This window comes from Aulonocara stuartgranti, assembly GCF_965226115.1.
Source record: "Aulonocara stuartgranti genome assembly, chromosome: 14".
Lineage (NCBI taxonomy): Eukaryota > Metazoa > Chordata > Actinopteri > Cichliformes > Cichlidae > Aulonocara > Aulonocara stuartgranti.
The window spans coordinates 21,614,895-21,632,492 of NC_138950.1; the positions used below are offsets into that span (position 1 = coordinate 21,614,895).

A 17,598-nucleotide genomic window follows, 5' to 3' on the forward strand; every position below is an offset into this window, starting at 1 on the left:
GCACTGACCTTTTTCGTGTCATTGTTAGGTGGTTGCTGGGCAACATAAAAGCATCACAAAACATCACGAAAAAGTTTTGTGACTTTAACTGAGAAGTTACTGTTGTGATATTAAAATTGCACTCCTTTTACAAGGTATTACAGGTGTGCATAAACTCACTGGCTAGGCAACACGATTATCTCATAACACCTGATATAAGAACCATCAGGGGCCTGTACGAGTACACCACAACTTGTGATCATCTAGGAGGAGTTTCCAGGAAAACAAACAGAGTGAGACTTTGTGTATTATAGTACAATGGTTGGCGTGTTAGAGTTGGGCATCGCAAACAACCCTTTGGCGGTCACCACAACTAGCACAAAAGCCCAGTGCGATGGTCCTCCCTGCACCCACTTGACATGCTGACATCAGAATTAACTCTTGCCTCACAAATACACACAATCAGGGAGAAATATTATTAATCTTAGATAAAGAATCAAATAAATTAAAAGGAAAAACCAGCATGTGAAAATCAGTCAATGGGTCATAGCTACAACCAAAGAAAAGATGTCAGATTTAAGCAACAACAGAAAAGCACATTTGCCTTGAAATACAGTCTAACTGAGGGTCTGTTCTGTTAGATCATTTGCTAAAAGCACATTTATTGTCACACGGATGTGTGTAAATATAGGCTGAAGAATATCTTTGGTAATGTGCATATGTAATAATATGTTAATGAGCCATGTGCCCAGCGTTGCTTATGCTGATGAGCCATATGGAGCTTTGCCTGGAAGCCTGGTGAGAGCTGTAATGTTTACAGATCTCTCAGGTAAAAAGTGAACAGGAAAAAAGATTATAACACTATTCTCTGTTACAGTGATGCTTAAAGGCTGGGTCATTCCTCAAAGAAACAGTGGAGATTAATGAAATCATGTTGATGAGACTGAAAGCAAGTCAAAGAGGTTAAAGAGTCAAAAAGGATAAGCACAGATGTTATTCTCTGGTTTTCTAAGGCTTCATAGGATGAGACTGTTCATACACTTTCTTGAAATGCAACAAAACACCTCAATTAAAATTCCGTAAAGTTAAGGAAAAGAAGCTGTTTTCAATTTATTGCATTAAGTCTTTTTCTTTTTTCTCTATTAACTAGTATTAACTAGTGCAGCAGTCTCAAACTGCAGCTCCAGAGAGACATGCAGCTCCTTTTTCCATTTGTATAAATGTGCTGCCTATATAGTCCTTTTTATGCTTAAATAACCTGCATCATAGCTTACTTTGCTGAACCTTAGGATGGATATATACACATAAACGGTCCATGGACGAACCTAATTGCATTTACCACCAACACTGCTGGCTTACTGGTACTACTTAATCTGCAGCTGGACTTTAGACAAAATAAAATTGAACCTGATCTTTTTTTTTAATATCTTCAAAGCTATTAGGCTTTGGATGTTACAGCTCTTCTCAAAGTAGGCTACTTTTAATTTAATCTGCACAGGAACACAGTGGCCTGCAAAGCTTCATAACTACTCTTTGCAAAGTAAATACAAAAAGATATACTCTTCCTCTGCTTCACAAATGATCCTTTTTCTTTGTAATAAAAAACTGATTTAAAAAAGGAAACAATTTAAACAAACTTCATTCCAGAGTTTTGTAACAAAAACATGATATTGTAACAAAAATGCAACTGCAGCCCACTAAAAAGCCATTACTTGTGTTAAAGGATTAATTATTTACACCCTATTAGTAATGTTGACAGGCTAATTCATATTTAAAAGGCTGTGTTACCTTCATTGTAAGGCTCAAATATGTTTTGCAGCCCCACCACAAATTTTCAGATTAAAAATTGCTTGAAAATGTCTCTTTTGATAGTAAAGGATGCCAACTCTTCAATTACGGGATAGCATTTGGACCCAGAGCCCATACTAGGTAATATTAGCCACCCTGCATATGTTATTCCTAACTTTTTTGTTCATTTACAGGCTGTATGAAGTTGTTTGTCTAAATGCTTCATTAAGGTACTTGGATGTATTTATTTTATTTTTCAAATGAGTTTATATTAAGTTTTTATTAATTTACTCAACGAGAGGTGGTGTATGTGCAGTGTCGTCATCCAACATGAAACAAACAATATTAGACAGAACATGTCAGCTCTAATGGTTGGTTTCAACCCAGAAGATGCAAAAGCATAACAGAAATAAACAATTTCCGCTTTCACATAAACTATTTCTTGAAAAACATTTTCTCTATAGAGCGATTCAGTCCTGTCAGAAGACAACTCGCAATTTAGCCAACTGCTGTCCTTTCAGCACCTGTGGTACTAGGCTGCTGGTTCGGACAAACATAATGGGAGCTGAAGTCGGTTGACGAAATGGATACGTTCATCACACTATGCTGCTGGTGTGAAATTCAGATAGCCCTTCTGCTCTTTTATAATAATCTTTCAAAATCGGCTAAAGCCAAAAGACTGGGACCACAGTGGTTCGCTCAAGGACACATCGACTAAGCAGATGCATGTGGCTGCAGGGGCTTAAGCCCAGGACTCCCAATCGCAAGCCAATTTCCCTAATCATTGCACCACCCCACTGCTCCTGATTTTGCCACCATGAGAATGTGTCATCAAAAATAATTACAAAACATTAAAGGCTAGAGCAACATGGAGAGAAAACACTGCAGGCAGCATCTTTCAGTGACGAGGATGACAAAGCCAATTTGGGAACCTTTTACCCAGTGGCACATACCTTCATCCCTCACCGACTGAAACAACTAACACATCGTGGTTGCATATGCTTAACTGGCTCTCCCGCGCTCCCACAAGTGAGACCAGAGCCTTGTTCGCTTTCCAAAACCCAGCAGCAACAAGCCAATCTGTTCTCAAACAGCTGGAGCTGCCCCCAAGAGTGAAAGAGGGAGAAAAAAGGGAGGGAAAGAGGGGGGGAGGGAGGTCTCGGAGAGAAAACAGGCAGAGAAAGTGTGAAAATGAGAAACAGAGCAAAAGACCGGGATGGGAGCATAGACACAGAGAGTATGAGAGTTCGCTGTCATAAATAATCAATGCTTAGTCAACACAGAAAACGAGAGCACGTGAAGGAGCCAGGGCTTCCTCCTATTCCCTAATCCAAAAAGGGAAAACTGCCAGCTCACATATGTCACGAGTAAACAGGGCTGAGCTAAGTTGAAGAGGATATATGGAGACAGACAAAATGATAATCGGAGGAAAAGCGACAGAGAGAAATTAAAGTGAGGGAAGAGACTGCAGAGAGTTTTTGCAGAGAGAATATGGAAAAGGTGAAAGTGAGAAAGAAAAAAGAAAGAAAGAAACACTTGGAAAGCAGGAAGCGGGCTGCAGGAAATTCCTTTGTCATCCTCCTGACCCTCTCTGCTTGTCAAAAAACTGGAATATGACAGTCCACGTCCTCTTTCTCTTCTCCCTCACTCCTTTTTCCTTTTCTCCGGCTGTGTCCGTGTGAGCGTGCTGTGCAGCGACGACTAGATTTCAAGTCATCTGCCATTTGTTAAGCGCACTTGCTTCATGCTACAGACAACTTTGTGACTCGGAAACGTGTTCATACCTCATGTCCTCAAGCAGGTCACATTCGGTCTGGTGTTTAAAGTGCAGTCTTGTCATCTGCTCTGTGTGAGTGTTTTTCAGCTCCTGTGTCACTTTGACCTGGATGAAACAAAAAGACATGTTATTAAATGTGTTATTTATTCATCCATCAGCTCCACAGGCATGTTATTGATCTCTATGAAGCCCAACTTTCAACAAATCATCAGTCCTCACATATCAATATATTAAAACAGTAACTACATATTAACCTAGATGTGATTTTGGCCAATGCAGAGGACATAAATGGCTGTCTTTTCCTGGTTGTAAAAGGGTTCATTGAATGACGAAAGCTTCTACCTGGCTGTAAGTTATAAATGCACGTTAACAATAAATGATCCATATCAATCCATAATATTTCCATCTCATTGACCCTTCGTTAGATTAAATGCTGCATGAAATTGCCCAAAGTAACAGACTGAATACAGAAACATCTTTTAACATGAGCGCATTTCATTTTGTGTTTTTAGATAATCTGCTGATCTATTAAACTGTTTAAAGAAAGAAAGATTTGCTTTTAAAAATTTGTGATATTTTAACGTAACTTGTTTCAATCAAAAAACTAAGAATTGTTTGGACAACTGGACAAATATGCCCTCACCAGCCACCTCATTGGGTAAACCTGGTCAGTTGCTTGTTACTGCAAATAACTAGTCGATCACATCAGCAACTCAGTGCATTTAGACAAGCATACATGGTCAAGACGACCAGCTGAAGTTCAAACCAAGCAGCAGAATGGGGAATAAAGATCCTTTTGGTGCCGGACAGGTTAGTCTAAGTGTTTCAGAAACTGCTGACCTGCTGGGATTTTCCCAAACAACCCTCTCTATGGTTTACAGAGAACGGTCTGCCTTGTTGATGGCAGAGGTCAGAGGAGAATAACAAGACAGCTTCCAGCTGTAACTCAAATAACCACTCGTTAAAACCAAGGTCTGCAGAAGAGCATCTGTGAACAAGCAACAACCTTGACCACAGCAGGTGCCACTCCTGTCAGCTATGAACAGAAAACTGGGGATACATTTTGCGCAGGCTCACCAAAGTTCAACAACAGAAGGTTGGAAAAACTGTTCCCTCACAAACAACATGAAAGCATATATCCATCTTGCCTTGTATAAGGAGTTCAGGCTGGTGGTCTAATGGTGTGGAGGATATTTTCTTGGCACATTTTTGGCCCCTTAGTACAAAATGAGAATTGTTTAAAGAAGCACTGCAAACCTGAGTATTGTTGCTGACCAAGTCCATCCCTTTATGACCAGTGTACCAATCGTCTAACAGCTGTTTCAAGTAGGCTAACACACCATGTCACAAGCTCAAATCATCTCAATCTGCCTTCTTGAACATAACAATGAGTTCACTGTACTCAAATGCCGTCCATAGTCACCAGATTTCAATCCAATAGAGAACCTTTGGGATGTGGTGGATGCGCAGCTGACAACTTTGCAGCAACTGTGTGACACTGTCATGTCATGTGGACCAAAATCTCTGAGGAATGTTTCCAGCACCTTGTTGAATCTAAGCCATGAAGCCTTCATTAGCCAAAAATAAATATGAGTGACACTGATTTCAAAATGATGTATACTGAAAAGCACTATATTCTCTAGCTGCCCATCAACTGTCCTACTCTAAAGTAACCTGTAAGTAGCACATACATATACTGTATACACTCCCACTCATGACCCATCAATGTAAAAGTCGGCGTCAGGGTTTTGTGAGACCTTCAGTGAGGCAGGTATGGGGATTTTTTGCAGTTAGAGGTGACTGAGAATACTCTTAACATCCCCCATAACTGCAGTGTTTAGTAAAGATGCTGTGTGCATCAAATTCAATTTAGTGGCCAGGCTCCTTCACACATCTTATGCTAAAAGAGACATGCACACAGACACACAGACACAAACACACACATCTCCTGCCAACAGAGTCGCTGTGAAGGTCATTGTGCATTGTCGGGTGAATTCCATCGGCTATTCACCAGAGTAACAGTGGGCAAATTCACGACTGTTCTAGACAAAACAATCAACAACATGCCACACACACTACACTGGCACACACACCAACACACAAACACAGCACAGCTCCTTTCTTTCATGTGCTGTGCCTTTGAAGATAAGGAGGGAGTGGTTCATTACAATCAGGGCAAAATTTCTTCACTTGATTTCACCTTCTATCACTCAGTGGCAACCCCAGAGGATGGCGAGAGGAGGGGAATGGTGACAGAGAGATAGAGAGATGGGGCGGGGGTTACAAAATGAAAAAGAAGATGTCAAATAAGGGCAAATGTGAAAATTATGAATAACAAAAATGGAAAGAGGAAGAGATATGGCGTAAACATCCCCGACTGTGAGATAACAATATCAAGAGGAGTTTAAATTGTTTGTCTTTTGGCTGCATCCCCCTCCACTACAACCATTAACCTTCTCGGTGGTCTTCCTATTTCCTTCTGCCTTAAAATAAGGCAGAAGATAAAAGGGGAGGGTTGTGTCAGGAAGGGCATCCGGCATAGGATCTCCGCCAAATCAAACATACCTTCAAGCACATGTGAGGATGTCAGATTCACCCCAGTAATGAAGCATGTATACCAATACACACACACCCTGTCTGATATGTATCCAGTCTAAAGATGCAAAGATGCTTTCACTAATTAAACTTAAGATTCAATGCCATCCGTTGATGCAGTTAATGTCAATTTAAAGAGTTCAAGTTCACCCCAAAATCAAGCATCTGCAAAACACTTGTGTAGCCTGAAATTTCACAGGCTCAGCTAAATTTGCCCAGTTCTAACCAATTCTTTAAATCCACAAAACAGAGACACTTCCTCAGCGTCCACACCCACTCTCGAACCTATGGATTTAAAGCTAGATAGGCAGACACTGCATTGCCTTTGTCAGGCCTCTTTAATTTAAGCCACATAAGGCGAATAAAAGAGAGCCGAAATGACTCCATGTTTGTTAGCAGATGTGCTGAGACACAGACAGAACACTTAAGGGGCTGTATGTGCCGCACTGGGAGAGAAATTATTAGCATCCAACAGTCTAGCAGAGATGCTGTGGGCTGAGTGCACACTGAGGGTAGCGGCGCTATTGCCAGTGGGTAACTCACGAGTATTTTTTATTCATTTATTTGTAAATTATGCTTTTATTCTGGAAAAATTTTAACAGGAGGTTCAGGAAAGCAGTGTGTACAGCCTCAGTCAGGCGAAGACCTGCACAAGTGTGTGGTTTAAAGGCATGATATGGCATGTCCGAGGCCACAGTGTGTGTGTGTGTGTGTGTGTGTGTGTGTGTGTGTGTGTGTGTGTGTGTGTGTGTGTGTGTGTGTGTGTGTGTGTGTGTAAACGCAGGGTGTAAGTGGCACAGAGGGAATACGTGGTAATTAAGAGAAATCTGATGCGGAGCTTCACAGTGGGGAAATTGGCTCTTGTGCATCTATTTCAGGAGGACACACACACACAGACAGAAAGCAGTGGACCAGAAACTTCATCACACCCTCATGTGTATACACACAAACACACTGCACAGCACGCTTTAGGCGTCCTTTCTCAGCCCATACAGAACCAGTAAGTCAGCGTGGCTCTGGCTGCACGCCTTCCTCGGTATGCTCGGCTTTTTGTCAGCTCTGCCTTCAGTGACCCCTGCACGGACTGATGAAGGTCTTTCTCTGAGACATCATCACAAAAGACGAAATCTTTTGTTGTGCTGTCTGGGGCAGGAGAGTGGAGTAGAGTGGAGTGGAGGGGGGGTTGCGGGTTGTTGTCATATTTCCACAGCGTCCACATTTTAACAAAAACAACCACCTCACTGGCCACAACGCTAAAAGCACTGCTCATATTTGAAGTTATTCCTATTCCTGCTGCACGTCTCTCCCCCTGAATCCCGTTTAGTCGTGCTTTGTGCCTCACGGTAGCCCACCTAGCGCTTTCTAGCTAACGTTATTTGACGTGTGAGGGTCACGCTGCTGCAGCGGCTGGACAGATGCACATTAATAACGTTCACAACTAACCCAGCTAGCCGTCCTTGCTAATGTTGGCTAGCGAGGGTCTTTCCGACCTCCCCTTTAATTTAGCCTTTATTTATTTATTTTTTTGTATTTATTTATTTATTTTTACCGGAAGCTTTTTGTCGTGGCTGTCCAACCGTGAGCTTACAACACTGTTATCTGCCTGTCATTGTCTGCACAGCCCTACTAAAAACATAACGGACTCACCTTCCTCGGCGGCGGCTGCATGTTGAAGTATTGACATGAATGGTATTTCCCTTGTGAGATGTATTGTAATTCCGAGAGGATATCCAAATCAGTGTGTGGCACTAATATTTCTATGTTTTTCCCCCCCTCTTGCTTCCTGAAACAAACACCAACAAAAAGAAAGAAAAAAGCCTCCCCTCCGAACCACAGGGAGGAAAGACGGGAGTTAAATTTGTACTCCGGCGGCCATGACTGATGATAAATGGCTAGTTTATATGCAGAGCAGAAACTGGAGCTACGAGGAGAGACCGGACACGCTTGTGTCGGCTGCTGCCACTACGACAGGACTGGTGTGTTACTGTACTCTTGTGAGCAGGAGAGGGGGAGGCAAACAGGCGGAGAAGAAAAAGCAGAGGGAAGGGATGAGGAAGATATTAACGGGGAACCCCATCAGCAACTCAGCTCAAGGGCTCCACCGTGCGGGGAAGAGCAGGACAGCGCCCGTGCCTCATTAATGAAAGACGGCCATCAGGACGGGAAGAGATAATCTTTTTGTTTGCTCGTTCTCGCCCTGTGCTGGCGGTAAAATATAAGTAAAGTTGTCTTAAAGCATATAAGTCGGAAAAAAAGATTTTTAAATGTTTTATTTATTTATTCATTGTTTTTTTTACAGCCGCTCCAGCTTGCTTATAGGGGGAAGCGCAGGAGGCAGAGTCCCGCAGACCTGCATAGCAACAAGAAACCGCATTCAATCAATGGTGGAGTAGGAATAAAAACGGGATTTTGTTTCAAATAAATAAATAGACAAATTACATATACAAGTTATTTAAAACGTTTTTGCATATGACCTATTATTTCTTGGCTAGGGAGTCCTAAAAAGCGTCTAATCCACACGATTACTCACTATTATTATGTAGATTATGGCGCACGTCAAAAAATCTATAGAAAATCAGGGGGCAGACAGAGTAAAATAGGGTCACTGGGTTCATTGCTCCTGGGGAACGGTGATAAAAGTCTTGTCAAGGGTTGGCATCAGCTGCAGCTGGTATCACAGCACCCGCAAGTATGAATGCATGCATGCAGCCCGTAGCATATGCTTTTATTAGGCGTCATTGCTCGTGGTTAAAAATCGGCCAAATGCAGGAATCTGCTGCATTTCTGGGTCTTCCGTTATAACACAGTTTATATCTCGGGTCATGGACCGCTTTTCATACAAAACAAGACGTCATTTTAAGATAGTGGGGAACTGGGCTGGACATTTTTTACACAATTAATCAATTAATTCAGAAAATAATTTGAAGATTTAATTAAAAAAATCATAAACTTTAGCTTTACATGAAGAACCATTGTTCTTCTGGGATCAGGTTGTAAACGGTTGTAAGTACTTGGACACACATTTGAATCACTTCTTCCAGCCAGCTGTGTTAGCTTTATTTTTCAGGGTGGCCTCTGCAACATGAGACTAGAAATCACCCAAAAATCTTCACCATGAAGCAATATTGCATGTCACTCTGCTCACACCCCTGTCAAACTGTGTAGTTGTCCAGCTTTTGGGAAAGTAAGTAAGCTTCCCATAAAAAAAAAGATACAGTGATTAATGGAATAAATAGGTAAAACTAAATAAAAGCAAGTCTACGCAGGTCGGTCTTATGCTTCCTTTTTAATGCCATCAACAGTGTCCACAGATCTTAGTCCACTGGAAGCCAGTTCCACAACTTGGGAGCCACAACTTTAAAGCAAAGTCTCCTTTTGTACTTTTGTACCTAGACCTACTGTAGATACCACCAACAACCACTAATCAGCTGACCTCAGAGACCCAGTAGTCATGTATAGATGTATTAATTCACCAGGAAGCATATAGCCAAGGATCACAGAAATCTTAAATTGAACCTTAAAGTTTATGTGGAACAAGTCTAAATGGGATAAAATCAGCGTCACATGTGGGCTTTTATAGGACCTGGTGAGAAGCTTTGTATTCTGGACCTGCTGGAAGCAACACAGAGATGATTTACTCAGGCGAATGAATAATGAATAATGGGTGATCGAGGACGCGATGACACAAAAGCGTGTATAGTCATTTCCATTTCACACTGAGACACGGTATATTTTTAAAGAGCAATGTTCTGCAGATGATTTAAAAAAACAAGTTTTAACAAGACATGCTCATCAAAACTGAACCCTCCTCTAAAAGGAACACCAGGATCTCTCATGGAGTACTGAAGATTAATAGAGTTAATGTTGTTAGGGGCACACATAAGAGTGTCAGGGTTTTTTGTGTGTGTGACAACTGATTGTTCTGAAGAACAGATGGTTTTATTTGTTTACATTCTGGGGTTTGAATGGCATGTATGAGATGTGTGCAATAGAATAAAATATAAAGGTGTTACCCAAGCTTTAGGTAACACCGCGAGATAAGGCGGCAGAAGATACCGCCTTATCTCAGAAGATACCCAGATCAACCATGTCAGAGGCAGCAGACAGACCTATCAGAACTTCACCTCCATCTCCATGTTTTAAAATATAATTTGAAACTCTACAAACAGCTGTTTCAGTAGAGTGAATCAAACTGAATTTATCCAAATTGTTTTTCAGCAGTTGACTACCTTCAGCAGTCCTAGAAGTGTAGTGCTAAAAGGCCTTTTTGAAGGGCCAGCATTGGGCTTTTGAAAAAGAGGGTGGATAACAGCCTGTTTAAATTGTGAAGGGGACACAGCCAGAGGTTAAAGAGTTGTTAACTATCCCGAGAACAACACAGCCCAGAGGTGTAAATGACCTGTTTGAACAGCTTCACCATGTGAGGTTGGTAAAATGTCAAGTGGGCAAGAAGAGGGTTTGCTGACGAGAGCATATCAAAGACATCGGCCCAAAGGACGGGTCATATTTGCTCTGATATGATAGATCTTATTAACCAAGAAAGAAGGAAAGTTTTCACACTCTTCAAGCAGGAGAAACAGGATAAATGGCGTCTCTGAACTTTTGGGTTCCCTTTGCTGTTATGAATTAAGCTTGAGTGAAGCGCGAGAACATCCCGCTGGCTTGGAAGACAGAGGAAAAGACAAACTAGCTCAGAGGAATTGAGCGTTTTACTTCTTGCCTCCTACGTGTTATGTTCAAGGTTAAGGTACAGGTAATCATTCATTTACAAAGTTTCTGGAGCAGGTGAGGCATTAAGCACACTTCCTCACCTATCACACTCGTATATTTCTACACACTCTCACACACATTCGCGCACTCGGAGGAATCGCATTCATGTTCACACCTAACCTTTTGACAGCGGAACAGAGGAAAATGGCTGCCACCCACTTATGAATCGTAATTTTTGTGTTAGGATCCTGCAAGGATTGTTTTCATCTGTGATTTATTTTATAATTTGGCTTCTGCACATACATTCCTTTGGCCTTACCGAGGTAAGAGATTGTTATGTGTCTGTGCCCATAAAACAAGAAAACAAGAAATCAGTGTGTTAACAGGGGAATTTTATTCTACTGAGTGGCTCCCACTGGTGTTTAAGTGTGCATACAGTGTGCTGGCCCCCCTGTGGTGTACCGCCTAAATCTTAAACTAAAGTTAAGATTAGAACAAAGCTCAGCAGCGTGCATTTCATCACAGCCCACAGCCCTTGTTGTTAATGCAAAATCCAAAAAATCGTTAGTTTCACAGGTTAACAACCATTATTGTGGCGTGTGAGAGAAATACGTTTTATGCCCTTTGCTACATGATCATTATTAGTTAATTGTTACATATTTATAATAATTAATTCAGGAAAGTGACAAAGGAGTGGGCACTTTTGTTTGCACACTGGCAGCTTCATTGAAAATGATTGAAGAAATAGGCATACACACCTTTTTTAATAGCATGGCCCAACTAACTGAAGCAGCTCTGTATATTTGATTTGGCAGATTTTCACACCAGATAAATGTCCTGACACAACCCTGAAAGGGATTTTTGTGTCCTCCTGGTACTGAGACAGTGATCGTTCACTTGTTAGGCAAATGTGTAAACCCAGACACTATGGAGCCACTAACAAGTAGCCTAACCAAAACTTCAGAAAACAATAGCACGGGAAAGAAAAAAGCAATAATTTCGAGTGAATAAGTTCAACTACACGTCAGATCAACGTAACCCAGAACTATTGTACTCAGCCTCAGTATGGCCAACTTCCCATGTGCATTTCTGGCTACTTTTCCTCCACAGTTTTTGAATTTACCAGTAAAAGAATAACAGTCACATTATCAAGGACCCACAATTATCATCAAACTCATAGAGGGTGATTGCTGATACTATCAAAACTGACCCGAGGGAATTTTCAAATAAGTTCAAATGATTTGTTTCTATTGGCTGGAACTCCATATAAAACACTGGGGCATGACCAAAAGGTACTTAACACGTAGTGGACCAGCACAAGCACGTACGCCAGCAACAATGTCTGTCATTTAAGTAGGTTATGTTGTGGTCTCTGCAAAGATTCCACACAGGAGTCTAAATCAGGCCTTAGGTGTGAGGGCAAATCTGATTGAGGCTTGTGCCACCTCATACCCTCCCTCTGGACACACCTCTGATGTCTTCTCCTAAGGAATTTGGGGGGTGGGGTGGGGGTGGCATGTTAAGCAAAATGCCCATTTAGTTGTTGGTGAACTAAATACTTTTACTAGTGCAGCTTATATCTATAAATAAAGATGATTATTATTATTATTACTGTTGTCATCAGTTTACAGGCTTACATTTTTACAAATTTCTTACTCTAATAATAAAAGATGATTTAAGGCCTTTTTTCATGCTAAAAAAAACTGTCTTCTTATTTTAATAATACTAAGAGTAATTCAAATATATATCTTTCTAGGTTTACCAAAGTGAGAAACATAAATATTTAACCAGTTCGAGGTGTCTGTTGGTTTTACTGAATATATGTAACATATTAGCCTCAGGCCCCAGACGCTTGCTCACTGTGGACACGCCGCAACTCGTCAAACAGTCATACGTCTTCACAACTTTTTCACTGCCTCCAGTCTCCCAGGAACACATTCAACCACAAACAACAATGTGAGGATACTTTGGACAGGATAGTCAGGATAATAGCACCCATACAGTGTGACTTACTTCATAAGCTATATGTTTTTTAGGGTTTGGGGTTTGTTTGGGGGGGGGATATTTGTGAACGGCTGTTTTACCAGAAAATAGCAGAAAGGAATTTATTGCCGAAGAGGTAAGTTCTTCTCAACTTGGTATGGCATGCACAAAAACTTAGGAACTACAAATATGGACGCTCGGGTCTGTTACCGATTAAATTTAACACAGGGCTGTTTAGAAGAGTAAAGGAGAGAAGAACGAAAGGTTCAGAGAGAGCAAAACAACATCAGAAAGAGGAAGGGGGTGGAAGGTCTGCTGCAGGTTAACTCCTCGGTGAGCTGAGAATTTAATAAGGTTGCATGTTGTTTCTTCAGGCTCTTTCTGTCCATTGTATTGCATGGCTGAACTTGGGCTTGTCAAATAAACGGAAAAATGGCCCGAGTTTGTGTGAGCCAGCAATGTTCAGCTCACGCCACTGAAACTCTCCAAGCTGAATCTGGTTTGAGTTAAAAAGTTATTCCTCTGTTTCTGCCGCTTGCAGCTGGAGGGTTAGACAACTTTGTCATGCCCAAACAAAACATGCTTTTTTTTAATCCGCCATGGGCCACAGCTGCACCAGATATTTTCTAAAAAAGTTGTTGGTACATAAGTTGGTGAATCAGTGTCTGAAATAAACTTTGAAACTGCATCGCTGATATGTTATTCAGAGGTGTCCCGGTGTTGTTTAGGCCAGGTGGAGGAACTGTACTGTCTGTTTAAGAGCCACCGCTTACACAGAGATTCATATTTTTGAATGGAAAAAAAAGCTTCAGGAGAGTCTAATTATCAGTTATGGTTTTAAGTAGCTCCTTCTCTTCTTTCACCCACAATTAAAGAAAGCAACAACTAATGTCTGTGAAATGTCCTTGTGCATTTTACAGAAATGAAGTGAGTCAAGCTGGATTATATTAATTTGATTGTGCAATCACAATTGGCTATTTGCCTATACTTGGTATGGCATGATATGTTGAAGCACGCCAAAGCAAATGATTCAGGGCCTCTTTAACTGATGTCATATCCTTCTAATCACAACCATTTTCTTTGTCCTTTGTGCCTAATAGTTTTTTTCTCGATAGATAGATAGATAGATAGATAGATAGATAGATAGATAGATAGATAGATAGATAGATAGATAGATAGATAGATAGATAGATAGATAGATAGATAGATAGATAGATAGATAGATAGATAACTAATTCATTCCTTTCTACAATTTTCCCCTCAGGTCTTCTCAGCATCAAGATGGCCAGCGTTGACAACAACAAGACCAACCAAACCAATTTCAGTGCCAGCTACTGTCAGTTCAATGATGATTTTAAATATATCCTCCTCCCTGTCAGCTACACCCTGGTGTTTGTGATTGGCCTAGCGCTGAACACCACTGCGTTGTATGTGATTGTGTTCCACACCAAGCGCTGGAAGCCCTCGACCATTTATATGTTCAACCTGACAGTGTGTGACACCCTGTACATCTTCACGCTGCCATTCCTCATCTACTACTACGCCGACAAGAACGACTGGCCGTTCAGCGAACCCTTCTGCAAGCTTATACGCTTCCTGTTTTATGCCAATTTATACGGTACAGTTGTGGAAAGCTACAAACTCACACAGCGCAGTACAAAAGCTGAGCTTGACTTATTGTAGAGCAACAGCTTTGCAAGATAATATGCTGCAATACAGTATGCATTATTTGTCAGTGCAGTATGATGCAATAAGGTGTGAAATACAGTGTGTGTGTGTGTGTGTGTGTGTGTGTGTGTGTGTGTGTGTGTGTGTGTGTGTGTGTGTGTGGAGACTTTCAGCTTTAATTCAGATGAGCAGTCTCATGGCTGAGGGAGGGCCGTTCCCTTGATGTATTTTATAGGTTTACATCATAATCTTAGATGTCAGTGCAATTCAGAGAGGCCAATATTGGGCTGAAAAACCCAAATAAACCCGAAATAAATAAGAGAGAAACACAAAGCTTTAGGAGGGCCCAAATGCAGTCGTCAGCTCAGCGAAGCCAAATGAATAACTGAGTGGATGATCACAGAATTATTTCCATTGTTAAGAAAATCAACTTCACATCATCTAACCAAGTCAAAAAAAAATGCCTTAAGTGGTAGGAATATCATTATACACGCAAGAGACGCCTTCATGAACATAAACACTGAGGGTTTACAAACAAGGTGCAAACCACAGGTTACAATTTTTTTGTTTTGTTTTGTTTTTTTATGATCTATTAGTTAATACAAAGAATTACACAGTAATACTAATAATTATTAGTCTATGAAAAAGGCATGCTAAGCATTCATTTTTCCCTCTCTGACAGGTTCCATCCTGTTCCTGTCCTGCATCAGCCTGCATCGGTTCGTTGGTATCTGCTATCCGGTCCGCTCCCTCAACTGGGTCAGCGTCCGCCAGGCCCGGCTGGTGTCTGTGGCAGTGTGGGCCTGTGTGTTATTCTGCCAGGCTCCTATTCTCTACTTTTCAAGAACTAGGTGATTAAATGTTTGTAACTTTATTTCTCTGTCTTCGTTTATTTTGTGAAAGTGTCTCTAATTGCATTTAAGTGTGGACTATCGACTTTTGTGGCACACCAGTTTTGTACTGTGCTTATCTTAGGTGACCCTAATGGGACACACTTAAAAGAACAGCCAAGCTTTTACTCAGGTTGAGTGCCAGACAGGGGGAGTGCCGTTTAAAGATCCGAAACAAATGCAATCTGTTATCTGCTCTGTAAGGGACGTGAACACCGAGCGAATCTGCCACGACACCACCAGTCCAGAGCTTTTCGATGACTTCCTGGTGTACAGCTCAGTCGTATCAGTGCTCATGTTCGTCTTACCCTTCATGGTGGTGATGGTTTGCTACGGCCTGATGGTGAGAAAGCTTCTAGATACTGGCTGGGGGTCTGGAGCAAGAACCGAAGAGGAAAGAGGAGGCTTAACAGCCCAGAGGTCCAAACAGAAGTCAGTAAAGATGATCATCATCGTGCTGGCAGCGTTCATGCTGTGTTTCCTCCCTTTCCACCTCACCAGGAGTCTTTACTACTTTTTTAGATACATGAGGCAGGTGAATCCAGCACAGGTGAGGACAAGCACTTCTTTAATAATAAACATGTTATGATGACTCTAAAAGATCGCTGAATGACATTTGCATCCATTCACCAGATCAGCTGCAGCTTGGTGGAAGCCTCCAGTGTGGCCTACAAGATTACACGACCTTTGGCCAGTGCCAACAGCTGCGTGGACCCCATCCTTTACTTCCTGGCAGGGCAGGATGCCCGCAGCAATCTCACTAAGAAGCGCAAACTGCCGCCACCAAAAGCAAACAGTGGAATCCAAAACTTGACAGCACAACACTAACACCATGTGACTGTTTGCCACCTGGGCTTGTGTAAGAGTAACAGACTGTTAAAGACTCGCATGTTTATCTACCACTCTCTTCCACACTGTGTTTTTCGTCCTGTCTCCCTCCCCTCACCCCCAACTGGTCGGGGCAGATAGCCGCCCCTCCCAGAGCCTGGCGCTGCTCTGAGGTTTTCTTCCTGTTAAAAGGAAGTTTTTTCTTCCCATGTGGGTCATTTTATTGTTGTTGTTGTTTTGTGTGTTTTAATGTAGAGTTTTTACCTTAAAATATAAAGCACTTCGAGGCAACTGTTGTTTTAGTTCAATATAAATAATATTCACTTAAGTTGAATTGAATTAAACATGATTGCAGGAAGGTTAATGACTCTCAGGACCACCACCAAAGTGACAGCACCAGTGGGACTTCCCATTAGTTTTTTTGAACAGAAGAACCTAAAAAGAAGTACTCAAAGCTACTGCCACCTGGATGGTTCAAAACCTACATAGACACACAGTATTGCATGACAGATGAGATCTCTTCAAGAGAGCACTTTTCAATCTTAAATTTGCACCAGTCGTTAGTTTAGCAGGTGCAACACTTCTGAGATGTTAATTTTACTTCAAGACAGATATTTTGTTATAGATACTATTTTTTGTTTTCTTTTTGCTAAGAATCCTAGTGAGAGCAAATTAAAGGGAAAAACCTGAAGTTTCGTTTTATTGTTAAAATACTGCAAATCAGGACAAAGGAGATTTATGATGACTGAAGATTAGAAATAAATGTCTATATTGTATTTGATTTCTGACTTAATGCATTAAATGCCTTTGGATGTATAGGGTATAAAGATAGTGTATTTATGAAAATAGAAAACTACGTGGCGTATCACAGCTGTGTGCTTAGAGAATTGATTTTATGAGTAATTTCCAGCACCTGATGTTTGTATAAGAACTAATAGGTTTTCTACTGTGAGCGTTGTTCTGACATGAAAGACAGGAATGCGTGTGTTCCCTGCAAGGGTCAACCTCACTGCAAATTTAAGGCTTGTTCTCGATGTCCCGGAGAAAAACACATGTCACAAATGTGAAGGATGTAAAAATCATGTAGTAAAGAAGAAGACATTTTTAAAATGTGGTAACTGGCAACCTGTCGAGGATTAACCCCACCTTTCGGCCTATGGCAGCTGGGATAGGGCAAGATGGATGGATGGATGGATGGATGTTTTTCTTCTAATTTAAATCCATGTGTGTCCATAATTTTTTAAATCAAGGAGCCATAGGAAAAGAAGGGAATTTATAGTAACGTACAACAGTACAGACTCAAGTATCCCTTTAATCTACAGTGAACCACTAGGGGGTGACAACCCCCCACAAGTTCATCATGGTTCAAGCAATCCCATC

At 41.3% G+C, this 17,598-nt stretch overlaps 2 protein-coding genes across 3 annotated transcripts in view; one reads left to right on the forward strand and one right to left on the reverse strand.

Annotated features, from left to right (window-relative positions):
- fchsd2 (FCH and double SH3 domains 2) overlaps positions 1-8,167 on the reverse strand; it is a 77,441-nt gene extending 69,274 nt beyond the window's left edge. The window contains exons 1-2 of one of the 2 annotated variants that reach the window (XM_082502000.1): positions 7,787-8,167; positions 3,552-3,649 (exon numbers count right to left, since the gene is read on the reverse strand). In XM_082502000.1, the coding sequence (XP_082358126.1) occupies positions 3,552-3,649; positions 7,787-7,807 (119 nt within the window). In that variant the 5' untranslated portion in view covers positions 7,808-8,167. The remainder of the gene's footprint in view (positions 1-3,551; positions 3,650-7,786) is intronic. The other variant, XM_082502001.1, reaches the window with a different exon arrangement.
- A 4,619-nt stretch (positions 8,168-12,786) lies between these two features.
- On the forward strand, positions 12,787-16,552 carry p2ry2.1 (purinergic receptor P2Y2, tandem duplicate 1). Its single transcript, XM_082502029.1, has 5 exons — positions 12,787-12,968; positions 14,097-14,450; positions 15,183-15,351; positions 15,595-15,940; positions 16,024-16,552. The coding sequence occupies exons 2-5, from the start codon at positions 14,114-14,116 to the stop codon at positions 16,216-16,218; spliced, it is 1,047 nt and encodes a 348-aa protein (XP_082358155.1). The 5' UTR covers positions 12,787-12,968; positions 14,097-14,113; the 3' UTR covers positions 16,219-16,552.
- Positions 16,553-17,598: the final 1,046 nt, after the last annotated feature.